Source organism: Myxocyprinus asiaticus, chromosome 41 (genome assembly GCF_019703515.2).
Source record: "Myxocyprinus asiaticus isolate MX2 ecotype Aquarium Trade chromosome 41, UBuf_Myxa_2, whole genome shotgun sequence".
Lineage (NCBI taxonomy): Eukaryota > Metazoa > Chordata > Actinopteri > Cypriniformes > Catostomidae > Myxocyprinus > Myxocyprinus asiaticus.
The window spans coordinates 26,568,442-26,588,036 of NC_059384.1; the positions used below are offsets into that span (position 1 = coordinate 26,568,442).

The window sequence follows — 19,595 nt, forward strand, 5'->3', positions numbered from 1 at the left end:
TAATGCTTTCCACTGCCACAATAATTTAATGTCTTTGAATAATCTTTATGAAAGGAGCAGTCATTTGTTATTACTGTTACAGGCAAATCATCATGCATATCTCCTGTCACAGTTGTTTTGTTTGACATTATAACTGTTTGGTCCAGCAGTTGAATCATCAGAATGAAAATGACTCTGAGTCAAACAGGGCTGGAGACTTTGCTGGGATATTTACTTGGAACATCCACAACACCAAACAATGCCAGTATAGAACAAAACTTCAAAATGTCCTGTTGCAGTTATTCAGTGAATGTCATTTTGGCTTTTCATTTTGACAATCAATCCATCAATCAGTCAATCAATTTGCATACAAATATGTAATTTATTGGCCCGATACATTTGTTTCAACTAAAAAATTGAGCTTGAAAGAAAGGAATGGAAAGGAGATCATGGCATTTGAACAGTACTTACTCCATCAGTGCACCACCCGCATTTAGCACCCACTTGTATGCACTCTCCACATGATAAAGCATTGGCTTTGATGCACTCATTGCCCTCTGTTAAATAAAAAATAGTCAGGGACAGTTTCACATCCCATCATGTATCACAAAGAGAAAAGAGAGATGACAGTGTACATTGCTCTGATTTTATTTACATCACTCTGGCTCACTGTAATTAGAGCCAGAGATGACTGCTCTATGTTTTTCCATCATGGATAATGCTCGTTCAGGCTGGGTGGAGCGACCTCTGAGTAATGACATCAGTATTTAACTGCCGAATGAGAGCTTTGCTCGCTCTGAAGACAAAGCATTTAGTTATCCTTAATAGAAATCCTCCAATTATTAATTCTGATGTAGCCAGGCAGAATTAGGCTGAATGGGAGTACATTGATGGCATTCAGTATTTTAGGCCACAGTGATCTGAATCAACTGAAACTAAAATAGCAATTACATTACCTTGCTGGGCACTGCTGCTACAAATGATTCCTAACAATGTTGATACAAAAAGCAGCTTCAGGTCCATCTAAAAAAAAAAAAAAAAAAGATATATAAGATAAGGATGTCATAAACATGAGCGATTCACTTATAGAGGAGACCAGGACAAGTTGTCACACTTTTCACTTAATTAATATTCTCACTCTATATGGGTTAAGTTGTGACAATGGGAACCTTAAATAAAGCCATTATGTTTTTTTCTGCAAAGTATTAAAGTGTAAAAAATAATGCAGCACAAAACAAATCATGAAACAGCAAAAATACAAAAATATCAACTCATAGTTTTGGCCAACATAAATTGTAATTAATAAAGCTAATAAAATTATAACACACACAGCACATGTGACAACATTAGAGCCTGACCAACATGGGATTTTTGAGACCGATACCGATACCGATTTTAGAGAGGGAAAATTCACCGATTATTGATATGGTGACCGATATAGCTAATTTTTGAGCTGGAATGAAAACATACCTTTTCTATGTGGATTGTGCACCGATTTTGCACTGATATGACTATGCAAAGGTACTCAGAATGCTGCTTTCTTATTTTTGTCAAAGAACATTTGACATTATTATTATACACTGTCAACAAATTCTAGAAATGAACACTGAGAAAATAAATAAAAATACAATAAATAGCTAAATAAAAATCAGTACTGTTAGTATAAGTCAACTGCTGACCATTAAAATAAAGAATAAATAAAATAAAATTAAAATTAGTACTGTATGTTTAGTATCAGTAAACTGCTGACCATTTAAATAAAGAATAAAAATACAATAGCTAAATAAACATCAGTACTGTTTTGTATCTTTCAAATGCTGATTATTAAAATAAAGAATAAATACAAATAAAATAAATAGCTAAATAAACATCAGTATTAATGTTTAGTATCAGTCAAATGCTGACCATTAAAATTAAGAATAAATAAAAATAAAATAAATAGCTAAATAAACATCAGTACTGTTTAGTATCAGTCAATTGCTCACCATTTAAATAAAGAATATATAAAAATACAATAAATAGCTAAATAAACATCAGTACTGTTTAGTATCATTCAAATGCTGACCATTAAAATAAAGAATAAATTAAAATAAAATAAACAGCTAAATAAACATCAGGGGCCGGTTGCACCAGCTATACGTACGTTACAACTTAGCCAAGTTGTGGCGCAAATGGGCACTAAGTCACAATTTACACTCTATTAAATATTTGAGCGTTGCACCATTAAATTTATGTAGGACGTAACCCTACGTATAAACTAAATATTTACGGAAGCCTCTGACCAGGAGTAATGGATGAAATAAAAAAGCAGACTCATTTAATGACATCAATGAGCTCATGTTTTGGTTGACAGGCATCAATCCTTAATCCTTTCGACATATATGATGATGTTGGCATTTACACTCATTTACATTTACGAGAGAGAAGAAAAAACAAAATATATATAGGATATTAAAATGAATAAATGTCTATTTTTCCAGCCTGTTGTATTAGTATTTATTTATCACCCCTCATTTATTTTAGATACAGTTCTATATATTATTATTTACATAAGGCAAATATATAATTTATTAAATCTACTTTTATTACATATCCTATTTTAATGTCTAGAAAACCAGACTTTTAAATATTACATTTTATTTATGCAACGACTGGAATTGTTCAGTTGAAGGGGGTGCCAAACTGTGAATCCTAAACAAAACAGTTTGGTGAATACATGTTTACACATTAACTTCCACTCAGCTGACAACAATGAAAGTAGCTACGTGGTTAGCTAGTTAGCTATAAGCTTATTGTCACGGAGAGTAAAAGATGGACTTTATTTACTTTCCAGCATTGTGTCTCACCAACTAGGCAACAGCGAAGCATGAAATCAACACTCAACAGACACAATCCACCACCGCACTGTTGTCTGCTGAGCTGCAAAAAGATTCTCTGATGTTTAACTTTCTTTCTGCTACATTACTGACTGCTCTGACAAACTATAGCTGGCAAACAGATGTGATAAACATGAGTGACATGGTTGTCAGGGACAAGGTTAACGTTATATTAGTTATATAAAATGATGGGGTAATTTTTTTTTAACTTTCCAGTATGTTTTCAAAAACTAGTTAGCAATTTAATGAGAAGTGATCGCTCAAATCCACACCGTTTAACTCTGCCCTGTCTGCAGAGCCACCGTCAGTTCAGAGTCAGCTCTGTAAACAATACAGAAACAATATTGGCCGACCGATATATCGGTCGGTCACTAGACAACATGCCCCGATATAAAACTGCCCCAACCTGACATGTATGCAAAATGTCTGCCTTCATTATATAGTTGACCTACGTATGAACATATGCCAGTTTGGTTTTATTGTGTTCGCTTCGATTGTGCACCTCTTACAAAAATACAATGTTGAAATTTTAGTTTGGAGGATAGATTTAATTTTTAAAAAATTGAATTTAGAAGAGTTTTAAACTAGGTAATTTGAAACCAACATACCAAACGACTGCTAGAGAAAACACATTTGTGTATTTGCACTTTAAACCTTAAAGTTACTGAGATACAGCCCTTGTGACAATTTCCCCATATGACATCCATCCTCTGTCATCGCTATTTGGAAAGCCTGATGACTTCAACTTACTAAATTGATGGCTGAGCAGCCTTGACAACTTTAAACCAATCTACACAGTAAACCTAAAAATATTTTACTGCCCATATTTTCTGAGGTATACTAGAGGTCACCCAACAAGGGTTCACTATTCTCAGCAACTGCAATAGGAACCTCTGAGGTAATTTAAAGCATCTGACAATCAGATACAATTACCAGGTAAGAATAACTGTGATTCACCAGACAGACCATTTCCTAGTAGCTCTTTCCTCTGCTAGAAATAGTTCTGACTCGATTTGGTAAGGGGTGTTATTTGAACACTTTATAGTTACATTTATATTATATTTATGCATTTGGCAGACGCTTTTATCCAAAGCGACTTACAGTGCACTTATTACAGGGACAATCCCCCTGGAGCAACCTGGAGTTAAATTGTGGGGATTGAACCAGCAACCTTCTGATTACCAGTTATGTGCTTTAGCCCACTATGCCACCATCACTCCCATGTTCCATAAGCTTTTTACTGGGAAATCCAATAGAGAACTAAAACAACTTTATTTGGTTTCTAAGTCACAATTTCTACACTTGTAAGTATGTACATTTGTATCCAAAGTTCTTATGACCTTCTTGTATTCTGTAGTCCATGGTACAACACCACGCTGACCACAGATTGAATCAAAATGAATTTTTTTTTTTTTTTTTACATCAATCAGGATTGTAATAAATTCAGGGCCATTTGGGCCAGATACATCTGTTCAATAGTCCCTGTAAAACTGGCTCACACTGATCTCTCAATGGATTCAGGGCTATTTTGCCTGCTGAGAGCACAAATGTCTGTTCCGGCAGGAAAAGCATTATTGATTGGAGTGTCCCATGAGACTTTGTGTTGTGTCTGGTTAATAAATGATCCCTCTGTTTGGCTCTACATGTGGTTGAGGGAATCACAAGCACTTTGAACAGATTAGCTGAGACAGCAGATTCTTCATTTAAGTGAATTCTATTTAAAATCATAAGCAGCTAACGTTTTCACTGACTGGCAGTGACATTATTCAAAAAGTAAACTGTTTCCTGTATCCTTTTTAAAACTGAAATGTTTCTCATGATCTTAAAAATCTTTTGATCTGAAGGTGTATGCTTAAATGTTTGAAATTAGTTTTGTAGACAAAAATATAATTGTGCCACCATATTCATTTATTTCATTATAAAACTAAAATTTTATAAAAAAAATAAAAAAAAAGTTTTTGAAATTGATGACTTGGACCAAATAATAAAGTAAAGCAGCCAATAAGTGCCCAACATAGATGGGAACTCCTTCAATACTGTTTAAAAAGCATCCCAGGGTGATACCTCAAGAAGTTGGTTGAGAAAATGTCAAGAGTACATGTCTGCAAAATCTAGGCAAAGGGTGACTACTTTGAAGATGCTAAAATATAACACAGTTTTGATTTATTTTGGATTTTGTTTAGTCATAACATAATTCCCATAGTTACATTTATTTTATTCCATAGTTTTGATGACTTTACTATTATTCTAAAATGTGGAGAAAAAAAAAATTATAATAAAGAATAAGTGTTTAAAAACTTTTGACCGGTAATGTGTGTGTTTATACATATATGTGTATATATATATATATATATATATATATATATATATATATATATATATATATATATATACACAGTTGTCTCAAAAGTTTGCATACCCTTGGAGAACTGGTAATATATGTACCATTTTTGAAGAAAACATGAGTGAGCAGGCAAAGCACATTTCTTTTATTTCTTATGGGATTCATATTCAACTGTAGGTTATAACAGAATGGCACAATCATAAAACAAAACATGGCAACAATGAAAAAAATGAAATGACCCCTATATATATATATATATATATATATATATATATATATATATATATATATATATATAAAACTTTGTTTTGTATGTGCACACTAGCATATAGATGGCTTCAAATTTTACAGACATTGACTAAAAGCCACAAGACTTTAATTTTCTAAAACTCTAAGGGTCTTTATGAAACTGCCAAATGATTCTTACATAGTACAAATGTACAAAACCATACCAAAAATGTAGCGCATCTAGCAGAATATTAAGACCTCCATACCACCAGTCATAAGTGGTGTATCATTATCAAAAAGTGTTGACAAATACTAAAAAAGTGATACTGGCTTGATGTAAGAAATGTGTAATGCTAGAGCGTTATCTCCAAATTATATGGCACATCTATTGCAATTCAAAAGAAATCGCAAATATAACCAGTGGTGTTATGGTTTGTCTGGAAACAAAAACACTCTTAACCAATGTGGAGCACACAGTCTGAAAATGCTTCAGAAAATGTTACTCCCCCACTGAATGTAATGAATGTGGTTTCCATTAAACTCAATGGGCAGAGATGAGGTGGCTTTAGAAGAATTCCAAACACTAAACCTAGCCACTGTGGGAACTCCGGCAGAGCAGATTAAATCATAAGTAACATTATAACACCTCTAGAAGTCATTATCCTGTGAGACTCTTCCACCGGTAAAGTAAATGAAGACTTAATTCAGTCAGTGTGTGTGTGTGTGTGTGTGTGTGTAGACAGCATGTCAGACAGAGTGACCAGATTAGACTGTCACTGAGAGTTTAGCCTTGTAAGGTCACACTACAGTTAAACTCAGAAGCTGTTAGATGTCAGAGCTTCTAGTTACTAGAAACACTGACCGCAAATGTGAACTTCTCAGTTGTCTTGTCAGTACAAATAAAATCATTCATGTTATTAGTGCATTTAAAATAGTGCTACTACTTTATGTGAAGTTGTAATGTTTTTTTATTTAAACACCATTATTAAAACTAAACTAAACTATTTTGTGAATGCATGTCTTTACACATTTTCATACAAACATCTAGTCAGTGAGTCAGATGTTAATTTAGTAACTGTCCTGACAGATTCAGTGAGTAATTTATTTACAGTTTGTGAGTCATTTTGACTGATTTATTAAAAGAATTGTCACAGAGGAGTCATTTGTTCGTGAATGTGATTACACTGGTCGTCTCCGATGGTACAAAATTTCCATAATACAGTCCGAGGGAATGATTAACTGTGTATTTTTTTAAATGAATAATTTTTGTACAATTAATCGCACTGAATTAACATTTAAAATTGACAGCACTAATTTATATACAGTATTGAAGCAATATCACACGAGCAAGGGTGCGATATGGCCCTACATCAGCACTGCTGTAATTCGGCCGCAGGTAATCACAGCAGTGCTGATTTAGGGCCATATAACATTAATTGCGAGTGTGATATTGCTTATATACAACAGTTCAATGAACAAGTATATTTAAAAAAATTAGGAAAAACTGAGTATGGTCATAAAAACGCATTTGTGCATGGAACTACTTTATTACGAGGCGGATCAGAATCTGCCGTTGCTGGTTCAAAACAAATGATGCGTCCAAGCCTCCATTAGTAATTCAAAAATTTCACTTCAGAAATAGTATCACGGCTTGTGCTGTTTCTAACAAGTTACTGGATAAACAAGGATGGATGTGTGTGTGTGAGAGAGAAAGAGATGGAGCATGGGCGACCACCTGTTGCCACTCCCAAGCAGAGATGCTGTCAGCTTTCTGAAGATCAGCTTTCTCAGTGGAAAAATAGCGTCCAAGCGGGGGTATTTCTCCCTATTTCGCAGCAGCCGGTGCGCAAGAATCTTTCACTATAGAAACCGCAATCTTCTCTGCCATTTTAAACAGCACGTAAGTGCCTTGAGTTGTGTAATTAATCAGTCTGTTGTGTCTCTCAGCTGTGATGACCCTTAATGCTTAAGTTGTTAGTTTAAAGCCGTTTAAACCTTTTTCCTGGCTTTAGTAGTGTAGTAGTAATACAACGATCACTTAGTGCTGTTGTATGTAAGCACTGGCTGACGCGGATTCACTTCACGTCACCTAACTGGCTCATATACACACAAAAACTATCTTTTGCCACCACCTGCTGGCTAACATATGTAAAAAAAAAAAAAAAAAAAAAAAAAAAGACACATACAGTAGCTCTGAACACATATGCACTGCTCTTACACTTTAGTTTAGAACAGCACGAACACAAGCGGAGTGATACACACAGTGAAGTGTCCGAGTGCTGATGGTGTCAGACCATCAGTGCTCATGGAACGTCTCTCCTCCAATCAGATTCGAGGACCGGAACTAACTGTTGTGTATATACAGTTGTGCTCAAAAGTTTGCAGGTTGTGACCATAAAGCTCTATTTTGTTCTCGTCACTCCAAATTACAGTGTGCCAGAAGCTGTAAGGCGTGTCAAGGTGTTGTCATTTGTGGCATTGGCGCAGTAAAGGCTTCTTTCTGTATATACAGTTGTGCTCAAAAGTTTGCATACCCTGGCAGAAATTGTGTAATTTTGGCATTGATTTTGAAAATATGACTGATTATGCAAAAAAACCCCTGTCTTTTATTTAAGGATAGTGATCATATGAAGCCATTTATTATCACGTAGTTGTATGGCTCCTTTTTAAATCATAATGATAACAGAAATCACCCAAATAGCCCTGATCAAAAGTTTACATACCCTTGAATGTTTGGCCTTGTTACAGACACACAAGGTGACACACACAGGTTTAAAATGGCAATTAAAGGTTAATTTCCCACACCTGTGGCTTTTTAAATTGCAATTAGTGTCTGTGTATAAATAGTCAATGAGTTTGTTAGCTCTCACATGGATGCACTGAGCAGGCTAGATACTGAGCCATGGGGAGCAGAAAAGAAATGTCAAAAGACCTGTGTAACAAGGTAATGGAACTTTATAAAGATGGAAAAGGATATAAAAAGATATCCAATTTCTTTCATATTTTAGAATAATAGTAAAGTCATCAAAACTATGGAATAACATAAATGGAACTATGGGAATTATGTTGTGACTAAACAAAATCCAAAATAAATCAAAACTGTGTTATATTTTAGCATCTTCAAAGTAGTCACCCTTTGCCTAGAATTTGCAGACATGTACTCTTGACATTTTCTCAACCAACTTCTTGAGGTATCACACTGGGATGCTTTTTAAACAGTATTGAAGTTGTTCCCATCTATGTTGGGCACTTATTGGCTGCTTTTTCCAAGTCCAAGTCATCCATTTCAAAAACGTTTTTTTTTTTTTTTTTTTTAAATTAAATGTTAGTTTTATAATGAAATAAATTAATATGGTGGCACAATTATATTTTTGTCTACAAAACTAATTTCAAACATTTAAGCATACGCCTTCAGATCAAAAGATTTTTAAGATTATGAGAAACATTTCAGCCAAGTGTTTCAAAACTTTTGACTGGTATATATATATATATATATATATATATATATATACACTACTGTGCAAAAGTTTTAGGCACATAAGAAGTTTCACACAACCATTTGTGTTAAGATGGTTATTTATATTTTCAGCTTTAGTGTGTCAATAAGAAATATAAATGTTAGATTCCCAAACATTCCTTTTGCAAATAGAATAGAATAGAAGAACAGGGAGCTCTGCAACACATGGCATGGCCCCCCACAGACCCCCCCACTGAACATGGAGTCAGTCTGGGATTACATGAAGAGACAGACATAACTAAGACAGCCAAAATAGATAGAAGAAATGCGACGAATTCTTCAAGAAGCTTTGAACATCCTGTCTGCCAACAACCAAGAAAAACTGTGTCCAGATGTACCTAGGAGAACTGGTGCTGTTTTGAAGGCAAATGTGGTCACACTAAATATTGATTTAGCTTTTATTTATGTTTACTGGACTTTGTATGACATTAATTGATAAATGAAAACTATATGGCATTATTTTTGAAGACATCCTCACTATGCAACATGCTTCAAAAGTGCCTAAAAATTTTGCACAGTACTGTATATACTGTATATATAGGTGTCAAGTAGAGAAACAGTATGTCTGTTTCTCTGTTCCTGTTCAGTGAGGTTTAGCAGCTGGACACAGGAATGCAGGGGAGAGGATGCACAGAGAGCATTATGGGAATGATATCTGTCCACATAATGGTCTGGTGAAATGCCTAGTACTACTGAAATGTCTAAGACTAGGGGTGGGTGACATTACTAAAATCTTATATCACAATATGAGTAATTTTATATCAGGATAACAATATAGTAAATTATTTTGGAAAATCAATAAAAATGGGGTACTATATTAAATAACCATAGTGTACTGCCTATTTTTTCATAGTCCAGTCAGTGAATTAAATACTTTCCAATAATTCCTCTTATATACTTTTTTCTTTATTTGGAACTTGACAATAGTCCAAGTAAAAACTTGTTTGGGAGTCGTCCTGTTCTGTGGAGATTTTTTCTCCTATCAGGGTTTTTCCTGGGTCAAAAATGATTGAGTAGCGCAAGTGATCCTGCTCTGTGTTCTTCTGTCTCGTGGAGCACCAATATCGGGAAGTCTGCTGGACTCGTGCGCACTTTTGAGCTCCAGAGATAGCACGCATGACATGCACGTGAAACACGGATCCGCGTGTCAGATGAGAAGCATTTTAATTGCTTATGAAGCGTCAAATGCGAGGTGAATGTAATTGAATTTTCTTGGGCAGCCGCAAAAATTTTTTTTATGTAATAAAAACCATGTCCATGTTTCTTAAATTCTTTGTCTCACATGAAGCCCTGCCCACTGATAGATAAGCCCACATTGCGCACAAGTAAATGTACATATTAGATATTCAGAACAGTGCAAAATCTCTAGTGATTGACACTTCATATCGTCGCCACGATATCTACTGTCATATCACCCAGCCCTATCGAAGACACAGCTAGTGTTATAACAAGAAAATTGTACCATAAATTAAAGTTTCACCAAGAAGTTTCATCAGTTTGACTGGTCAAGATGACTGACATATTCTTTCCTCTTTTCCTTGTAGTTCCTTTTTTATATATATAGATGACAAAACAACATGATAGCTGGTTGACTACTTTAAGGGATGAATAGGGAGACAAGAGCATTTCACTGCATTAAAAAGCTGTTGCCAACTTAACTACAAACAAAAGAAACGTCAGTTCCCTTAGTTTTCTGCCAAAATAAAGGCTTGAAGGATTAACCGGACTGCATAGCAATGCCACAAGCAAGTTAAGTAATTTTTATAGAAACAAATTACATTATTATTATTATTCAATAGTAATTACATTTATATAATAATTATTATTATTATACAATAATAATATATTTATATAATAATTTCTTATTATTATATTACAATTATATAATGACTGGGTTTAAAAAAAAGATGAAAAGTAAGGTGACCTTTTCACAAACTGTACAAAAACAATGTACACAGCAGACAGATGCAATGTGATTGTGATGTTTTGTTTTCTTTGTGTTTCACCGTTTTATTTATTTAGTTTGATTCTTTTTAAGAGGACTCAAGTGTGAATCCCCCTTCTATTACTTCCAGTCAGCTGTAGAGCATGGACAAAACATGGTTTAATTTTGTTTAAAAGGAATCACTTACACATTTATTTTTAATGTTTATCATATTCAAAGTTCAAATTGCAATCACAATATTTTTCTAAATAATCGCAGTTAAGATTTTTTTTTATCCAAATCGTTCAGCCCTATAGTCTATTTAATTGTTGAGACCTAGTTAAGAACAAGTAAATTTTGCCCCCAAAACAAAAAGACTAAAAAGAGATAGAAAAAAAGCTAAGAAGAGAAAACAGGAAAGGGCGGCCCTTCCCTCTGGGACACTGAAATCCCACCTTCAGTCCAGACTTAAACTTCAAACCTCTAAACCGCTGTGTGGAAAGACTTCCCCCTCTCTTTTCCACTCTCTTTTGCACTCTGGAATGGGAAAGAGGGATCAGAATAAATGTCCATAAATGCCCTGTTCATTTTCCAGCTTGAAACGAGGGCCAATCACAACCATGACATAATATTCCTTTAAAAGAGTGGTGAGTGTGTAATGAGATCCACCTTTAACAATCTGCCTGCACTGCTGGAGGAAGTCTCTCTCTGTTGCTTTCAGTTGAAGGTCTCTTTCTTGTCCTCTCAAGCACACAAAACTCACAAGACGTTCTTGATATTTAGACTTATTTAAACAGTCCTTATGACTATAGGTATCTATAATATATAAAACTATAATTGGCTGATGTTTAGCTATTGTACAGTATGTGATTACCAGCATCGATCAACAACTGGGTCTGTGTGGCAGATTAACAGAAATGGAAGTGTAAGCGGTAATTCTAGCAGGAAGACTCTGGATCCTTATGCTTTCATTCAATCAGGCATCTCATTCAATCACTATACAGCCTCCGCTTTATAAGCTTACACACCTGTGTAGGTTCTACTGGTTGTTTAGATCAGTGTTACTATCAGAAATAATTAATAATTATTTCTTTAGTTATTAATTAATATTTAAATTAAATAACAGAATCTAACTCATTAAAACCTCATATGGGGCAGCAGTAAATGTAGTACACTACGTTCAAGAGCGGGTTTGGTTATTAGCAATAATTAACAATTATCAAAGATAATTATCAATTATTAAAATCAATAGAACATTGATTTGAATCAGTGTTAGCTCTTTTAATCCTTCACATCAACAATCAAAGATAACCATCAAATTCAATAAAATATGAATTATTATTATTTGTCCTTTAACTCCGACTCGGTTCCTCGAGGCTCGGGTGATGACGGGAGGCCGTTTCCTCGCTCTGTCAGCGGGCGGTACGGCTGCTGATTCTCGGCGGGCTGGCGGAGAAATCAGCGACGTTGACTTGATTGAAGATGCCGATTGCTCGATGGTCTCCGTTGGATCCGTTAGAGTGTTCGGTGGAACACAGAGTAATCTCAACTCGTCCAGCGAGATGCAGATTGTATGGCCACAGTTTCATGTCGGACGTTACTTCCTTGTGCCACGAGGCTACACCTGAGAGCAGCGATGAGCTGCATCTACACACGGCGAGCAAAATTGCTGGAAGCAATTACCGGAAGGATCTCAGAGGTATTTCTACTCCTGATGACGTCATGGTTGAGGGGTGTTCTGTTGTGTGCCTCATCCAATAGGAGTTGAGAATTCGATCCTTTGGTGAGCAAGGCTTCATGGGATTTGTAGTCTGTTTTGGACTCCCTTTGTTTGATTTTGGAGCGGTTTTTATCAGTAAGATTTATGACTTTGTATGTGGGCCTCAGTTAGTTTTACAACTGTGTTAGGCCTGCCTTTGTCTTCTATCTGAATACATGAGGCCCAACACCTGTCTCTATTGTTTGCATACTTCCATTGTTTTAAGTCATGCGCATGCTAGTGAAACACACAATCATGGCACACATTATGCATCGCTTTTCCAAGCAACAGTCGCATCATGTTGGATTTTACTCACCATGATGTTCGTACTCCTCAGCACAGCTTGGTGTCCATCAGGAAAATACGCTAAGTTCTCAGTCTATTCTTTGGGGGAACAATTGTCAATGCAAATAGCTGGTGCTTGATGGTGTTCCAGACTTTCTGCTATCAGTGTTGTTTATCAATTATCTGTTCTTCATATCCCTTTACTGCATCAATAACGCTTTTCAAGCAGCAATACTTCATTTTACTAGAGTCTCGGTTCTCATGGATTTCTCACCTTGGCAGTCATGTCAGGCTATTTACTCTGTGTTTTGATGCCATTTATTATTCATGCACATCATCATGCATAATACTCACTGTACGTGTTCTGATTACATCATTCAGTTAAGATAATGCTTATCGCTTTCTGCCAAACTCTCCTATCACACATTAAATCACGAAGTGTCTTCTTGACTTAATACTCCATATAAGCATTCGCCTTAAAGAGGAAGTGTCATCTGTTCTGCATGCCCACTGACACCTAGCGGTAGGCAGGGAGGGTTACTTTTGAAATGTATTCCACTACAGATTACAGAATACATGCTGTAAAAGGTAATTTGTAACATATTCCGTTAGATTACTCAAGATCAGTAACGTATTCTAAATACTTTGGATTACTTCTTCAGCACTGGTAGATTTTTTTCACTTGTTTTGACTATAAAAACTCTGCCAGTACAGTGACAAAATACACATGTTAAAAATACATTCTCTGAAAAACCTAAATATCTTATGTAGTGTTGTTTCTAAAACAAGATAAATCAAATTGATCTTGTTTTAAGGATTTTTTGATATTTTTACAGGAAAACAATATGAAATGTATTACCAAGAATACGATTTTTGCCTAATATCAAAGGTCTTACTAGAAAAAAAGAAATTATGAATTTTCTTGATAAAAAAATATGATCGTGCCTGGTAACGTGCATGTAAAATGGCTAGAAATAGCATTTTAGCTTAGCGTAAAGCTGCCAATTTACACAAGGTGTATTTCTATTTCTTCTGCTCCAAACTTACTTCAAACTTACTTCTCTGTCTGCTCGTATGAATGTAACACATCATAAGAAAGTGTTTCACTGCTGTTCAAATGCACTTTGGATCACATCATTTATATGTATAAATGTTTTCCATCTGAAAGGACTAAATATTAAATGAAACAAATGACAATAAAATGTAACTGTTTTCTAATTACCAATGATTTAAATTGTAACTGTAGTGGAATACAGTTACTTATTTTTTGTATTTTAAATACGTAATCACGTTACATGTATTCCATTACTCCCTTGTCCCTGTCCTTCAACACATTCATACTTCCTTGCGCTCACTGCTCTGTCCTCTCCTCGGGCAGTGTTTGCGAAACCGCAACTGCGGTGCTCCTGCTAGTGGCTCAATTTATCTCCTGACCAGAGCAAATCTGCTGTTGGCAACTGCGGCTTGTCTTTCTTGCCATGAAACTAAGCGTCCCACAACACCGCAACTGTGGTATGCCATCTGCTTTGGCTCAGTACATCTCCTAGGCAGCACAAATGTGCTGTCTAGGTGCCGCAACTGCGGCATGTCTTTTGGGCCATGCTTCTAAGCATCCCACAGCATTAGGGGGCCTGGGTAGCTCAGTAAGTAAAGACGCTGACTACCACACCTGGAGTCGCAAATTAGAATCCAGCACGTGCTGAGTGACTCCAGTCAGGCTTCCTAAGCAACCAATTGGCCTGGTTGCTAGGGTGGGTAGAGTCACGTTGGGTGAACCTCCTTGTGGTCACTATAATGTGGTTCTCGCTCTCGGTGGGGCACATGGTGAGTTGTGCGTGGATGCTGTGGAAAATAGCATGAGCCTCCACACGCGCTAGATCTCTGCAGTAACGCGCTCAACAAGCCACGTGATAAGATGTGCAGATTGACGGTCTCAGAAGCGGAGGCAACTGAAATTCGTCCTCTGCCACCCGGATTGAAGCGAGTCACTGCGCCACCATGAGGACTTGGAGAGCGTTGAGAATTGGGCATTCCAAATTGGGGAGAAAAGAGGAGAAAATACAAAGAAAGCAAGCATTATTTTCCCTGCACATGGCAAAGCTTTGTTTATCTTTGCAGGGGTTTTGCATAAACAGTGCACCCATAGTAGGGCTCAAATGCAAATTCTTTGCAAATGTATTGCACAAACAATCAGGGCTAAAATGCAAATTTCTTCTGTTTTCCTGCAGGGTTATTGCAAAAACCACATCACCCCTATCGTGGGGCTCACACAGAAGACGTCGCTCTTATCAAGGGCTCAAACTCAAAATGTGGTTTTGCACTTTTGCAGAGGTTCTGCACAACTACGCCTGCCTTTTCGCAAGGGCTCAATGACAAGCAAGGGCTCAATCACAAGCATTGTTTACCCCTCTGCAAAGACATTGCACAACAAGGCTCACCCATTCGCAGGGGCTCTATAATTCTAATAAGCTAGCCTACCCTTCTGCAGGGTCTGGCACAATAGTAGCATGTCGCACAGTCATATTCAGGCTTATATTTGCATCATTCATTGATAATTCCTCTTCTTTCAGATTTGTCCCTCACTTTCTGAAGACTCTGGTTTTGTCCCGAGTCTAATTATTTGGTTTTATATTTTCATTTGGAGGCATAGGTTAAATTAGGTTCTTATTCCTTTTGCGGTAAGCTCCGTTCCCCTGCCGTCATCGCCTCCAGCAGGATTTGACGGTTAAAGCAGGTATCTGAGCGCTGAACAGTAGGATGGGGCTTATGCCAAATATTATAAGTTTCTCTATATTCATAATAATTCCAAGTCTTTTCTGATAGAAGTGGTAGTTCCTGGGGTTTGGATCAGAGAACCAGTCTTTATTCAGAACCGGTTCCGTTTGTTTAAAAAAATACCAAAACTAAATTATTTTCATGACTTTCAGTGCCGTTAATGGTTCTCAAACTTGTATTAACAAGCTGATATGGATGCAGTACTATGTTAAAATACTCTGACAGAGTTTCCTGCACTACCATTCAGCAGCACTGCAACATCGCTACTATCAGCAGTGCACATACAGAGCGACAAGTGTAGTCCAATTCCCAAACGAATGACTCTTATGTACCGGTTCATTTGAATCTACAGCTCAAAACATAAACCCTGTTTCCACCTGGTATAAGGATGCGTTTTCGGTAATACAATCACAAGTGGTAAGCGCTCAATACAGGTGGAAACGGGGTCCAAAATGTTTTGTGATCAGAAGAACTATGAAACCACATAAGGAGGTAGTCAAAAATGCATGTGACCACATTGCATTTGAGATGTTTAATGCTAATCCATCCTAAATGCGTCCTGGACAGCAGTTTAGCAAAACCCCTTACCTGTCAATCAGCTGCTGCGCTTAAACAAGAGCTTAGACTTAGACGGTTATGTGCGACATAAAAGGAAATACCCATCTGATCAGGAAAAAAAAGAAGCTAATACATACACAAGCATGAGAACTTCATGTAACTTCTTCAATGTGTCTGATATCAACATGCAGTGACAGAAGTTTTTGTACATTTAAAAAAAAAAAAAAAAAACCTTAGCCACACAGTCAAACAGTTTTATTACACTTAAAAAATTATCTCATTTCTGGAAAATTGCATTGCAAAATTCCATGTTTTCCAGTACACATGGGAACCCTGCTTTGTGTGCTTTTTGGAGCTTGGAAGTGTTGGTCCGTATCTACTTGCATTGTATGGATATATTCTCAGCTACATTAAAATATCTGTTTGAGTTCCGTGGATAGAAAGTCATACGAGTTTGATAGCATAAGGGTGAGTAGAAGATGAGAGAATTCTCATTTTTGGGTGAACTATTGTTTTCTAAGTATCAGATCCATCATTGCTAGCATCATGTTCTACCAGCTAAGCTACTAGAACAGGACCATTTTAGCTTATGTGATTACTTATTTTTTCATATCCGATATGTACGTGAGTAACAGCGCAGAGTCCTATAATAAGGACCTAAAAATACGATCAAGGGGAATACTGACCACGCTAATGTTCAAGTTCAGCCCCATCCCTCACATTCATACTGGATCAATACCATTTTCTGCTGTATTGGAAATTGCTTACCACAATGCAGAAACAACAAAAACAAAGCAAGGCATATCTAACACCAGTGTGTGATGTAGCTGTAGCTCTCAAAATAGAAAAGGCTGTAATTATAAAGTACATTTAGATCACTGTTTAAATTCATCCCTCAAACATGGCTAAACTCGCACTCTTGATATCAGATCATTTTCTCGGTTTGCTTAATTTAGCTTGGTTCCACCCTGAGCCCAACCCTTTCATTTCATAATTTCCTCTCTCTGGAGTCAACCACAAACTCTACCATCCTCCGGAAAAAAGCACAACTTGTGTCAATGAATTAGTTCCATGCCAAATAAATCGAATTGAAGGCTGAGTGTGAGTAAGTCCCCTATTAAACTACCATACACATAATGCATAGAATACATTGGGCATGATATATTATGCCTCTGAGACCTGAGGCTGATGTTACAGGGTTCAGAAGTGCTTTCATATAACTGCTTTCACATGACTAGTCCCTTTTTAACTGTTGCGTTGGCTTTCTCCCTCTTGTGCTGCAGAAATCTACCCCATCACACAGAAAAACAGTATGCAGTCTGGCCAACTGCCAAATGTACCCTTTTCTGTGAAGTCCTGGCCATAAAAAACATGACATCACCAGTCACTACAAGCTATATCCTATACAGAACACTGATCTAAAAAGGAACTGCTAAAATATCTCTACATTACCTTGATATACTGTAGGTAGTTTCAGCTTCAGATTTAACAGTCTGTTTGTTTGATGCATTTTACACAGAAAAAAGGCAAGAGCTGACTGAAATCAGCAGTTCCAATCTGGTGCGTTTCCCATATAACTATGTAACTCACTGCTTAGTACAACGCATCATTGGAGAAATTAACTAGCTAGTGACGACCAGGGTTGGGGAGTAACGGAATGTAACAGGATTACGTATTTAAAATACAAAATATAAGTAACTGTATTCCACTACAGTTACAGTTTAATTAATTGGTAATTAGAATACAGTTACATTCAAAAAGTATTTTGATTACTGAAGAGATTACTTTGCATTTTATTGTCATTTGTTTCATTTAATATTTAGTCCTTTCAGATGGAAAACATTTATACATATAAATGATGCAATCCAAAGTGCATTTGAACAGCGGTGAAACACTTTCTTATGATGTGTTACATTCATACGAGCAGACAGAGAAGTAAGTTTGAAGTAAGTTTGGAGCAGAAGAAATAGAAATACACCTTGTGTAAATTGGCAGCTTTACGCTAAGCTAAAATGCTATTTCTAGCCATTTTACATGCACGTTACCAGGCATGATCATATTTTTTTATCAAGAAAATTCATAATTTCTTTTTTTCTAGTAAGACCTTTGATATTAGGCAAAAATCGTATTCTTGGTAATACATTTCATATTGTTTTCCTGTAAAAATATCAAAAAATCATTAAAACAAGATCAATTTGATTTATCTTGTTTTAGAAACAAAACTGCATAAGATATTTAGGTTTTTCAGAGAATGTATTTTTAATGTGTCTTTTGTTTATAGTCAAAACAAGTGAAAAAATCTACCAGTGCTGAAGATGTAATCCAAATTATTTAGAATACGTTACTGATCTTGAGCAACCTAACGGATTACGTTACAAATTACATTTTACAGCATGTATTCTGTAATCTGTAGTGGAATACATTTAAAAAGTAACCCTCCCAAACCTGGTGACAACTGTTTCCCGAAACCGTAGTAACTATGTCGCACATACATCGTTCAAACCACTTTGGTTCAACAATATAGAGCTCTTGTTAATGACGTTATGCAGAGGGTGGAGTAATAACTTCTGTGGATATGAAATTATAATAGCTCATTTATACATACTCCAGAGAGCTGTTTAATGCGTGAAAGCTGCTGAAGACACGTAAACTGGGTGCACTATGTAAATGCGACAGATGCATTGCACTGCAATAGTGGGGTTTGCCTTTACATCAGACTTTGCGGTTCCCCCGACGCACTTGAGCACATACGCATGTGCACTCTTCAAAAACCCGTAAGAATTTCACTTTTGCATTAACGTGTACTCCGACAAAAGCCATGCATGTTAAAGCACTTTCTCTTAACAGCCTTTAATCCATTAAACTGCAGCAATCGCGTCAATGTGACGTTTTAGAACGCCGTTTTCTGCTAAACCCCGGAATAAGCAGTTTTCTTCAGTACATATAAGCTTGGTCAAACTCTTGAATAATGAAAGATATATATGAAATAAAAGATATAGAAGCCTCAACAATGTCAAATGATGTCCACAAAGCAAATTAACAAGGAACTATGGTTCTATCTACAGGTGGAGAGCTGTAGGTTTCGGGATACACCAAATTGCTGAACTATGTTGGTAACGATGGAACTTGCGACCATAGTTGGCTAACAATACATTTGGGAAATGCACCCCTAATTGGCTTGCTTTACGCAAACTCTATGAGTCAGGATGCACCTTTTACCAGTTTACCAAGTACCAGATTTCAAGAATGCTCTGACCCCAAAATCTACCTTGGACAGATTGACAAACTCACTTGCAAATGGATTACTGTGGACTGTTGGTCAGTGATAGGATTATGTTCAATTATATGTA

The 19,595-nt window shown here is 36.3% G+C and overlaps 1 protein-coding gene across 1 annotated transcript in view; it reads right to left on the reverse strand.

Moving 5' to 3' along the window:
- LOC127431880 (integrin beta-1-like) overlaps positions 1-19,595 on the reverse strand; it is a 48,684-nt gene that overhangs the window by 19,643 nt on the left and 9,446 nt on the right. Inside the window, exons 2-3 of the mRNA XM_051682499.1 lie at positions 936-1,002; positions 451-536 (exon numbers count right to left, since the gene is read on the reverse strand). Coding sequence (XP_051538459.1) covers positions 451-536; positions 936-1,002 — 153 coding nt within the window. The remainder of the gene's footprint in view (positions 1-450; positions 537-935; positions 1,003-19,595) is intronic.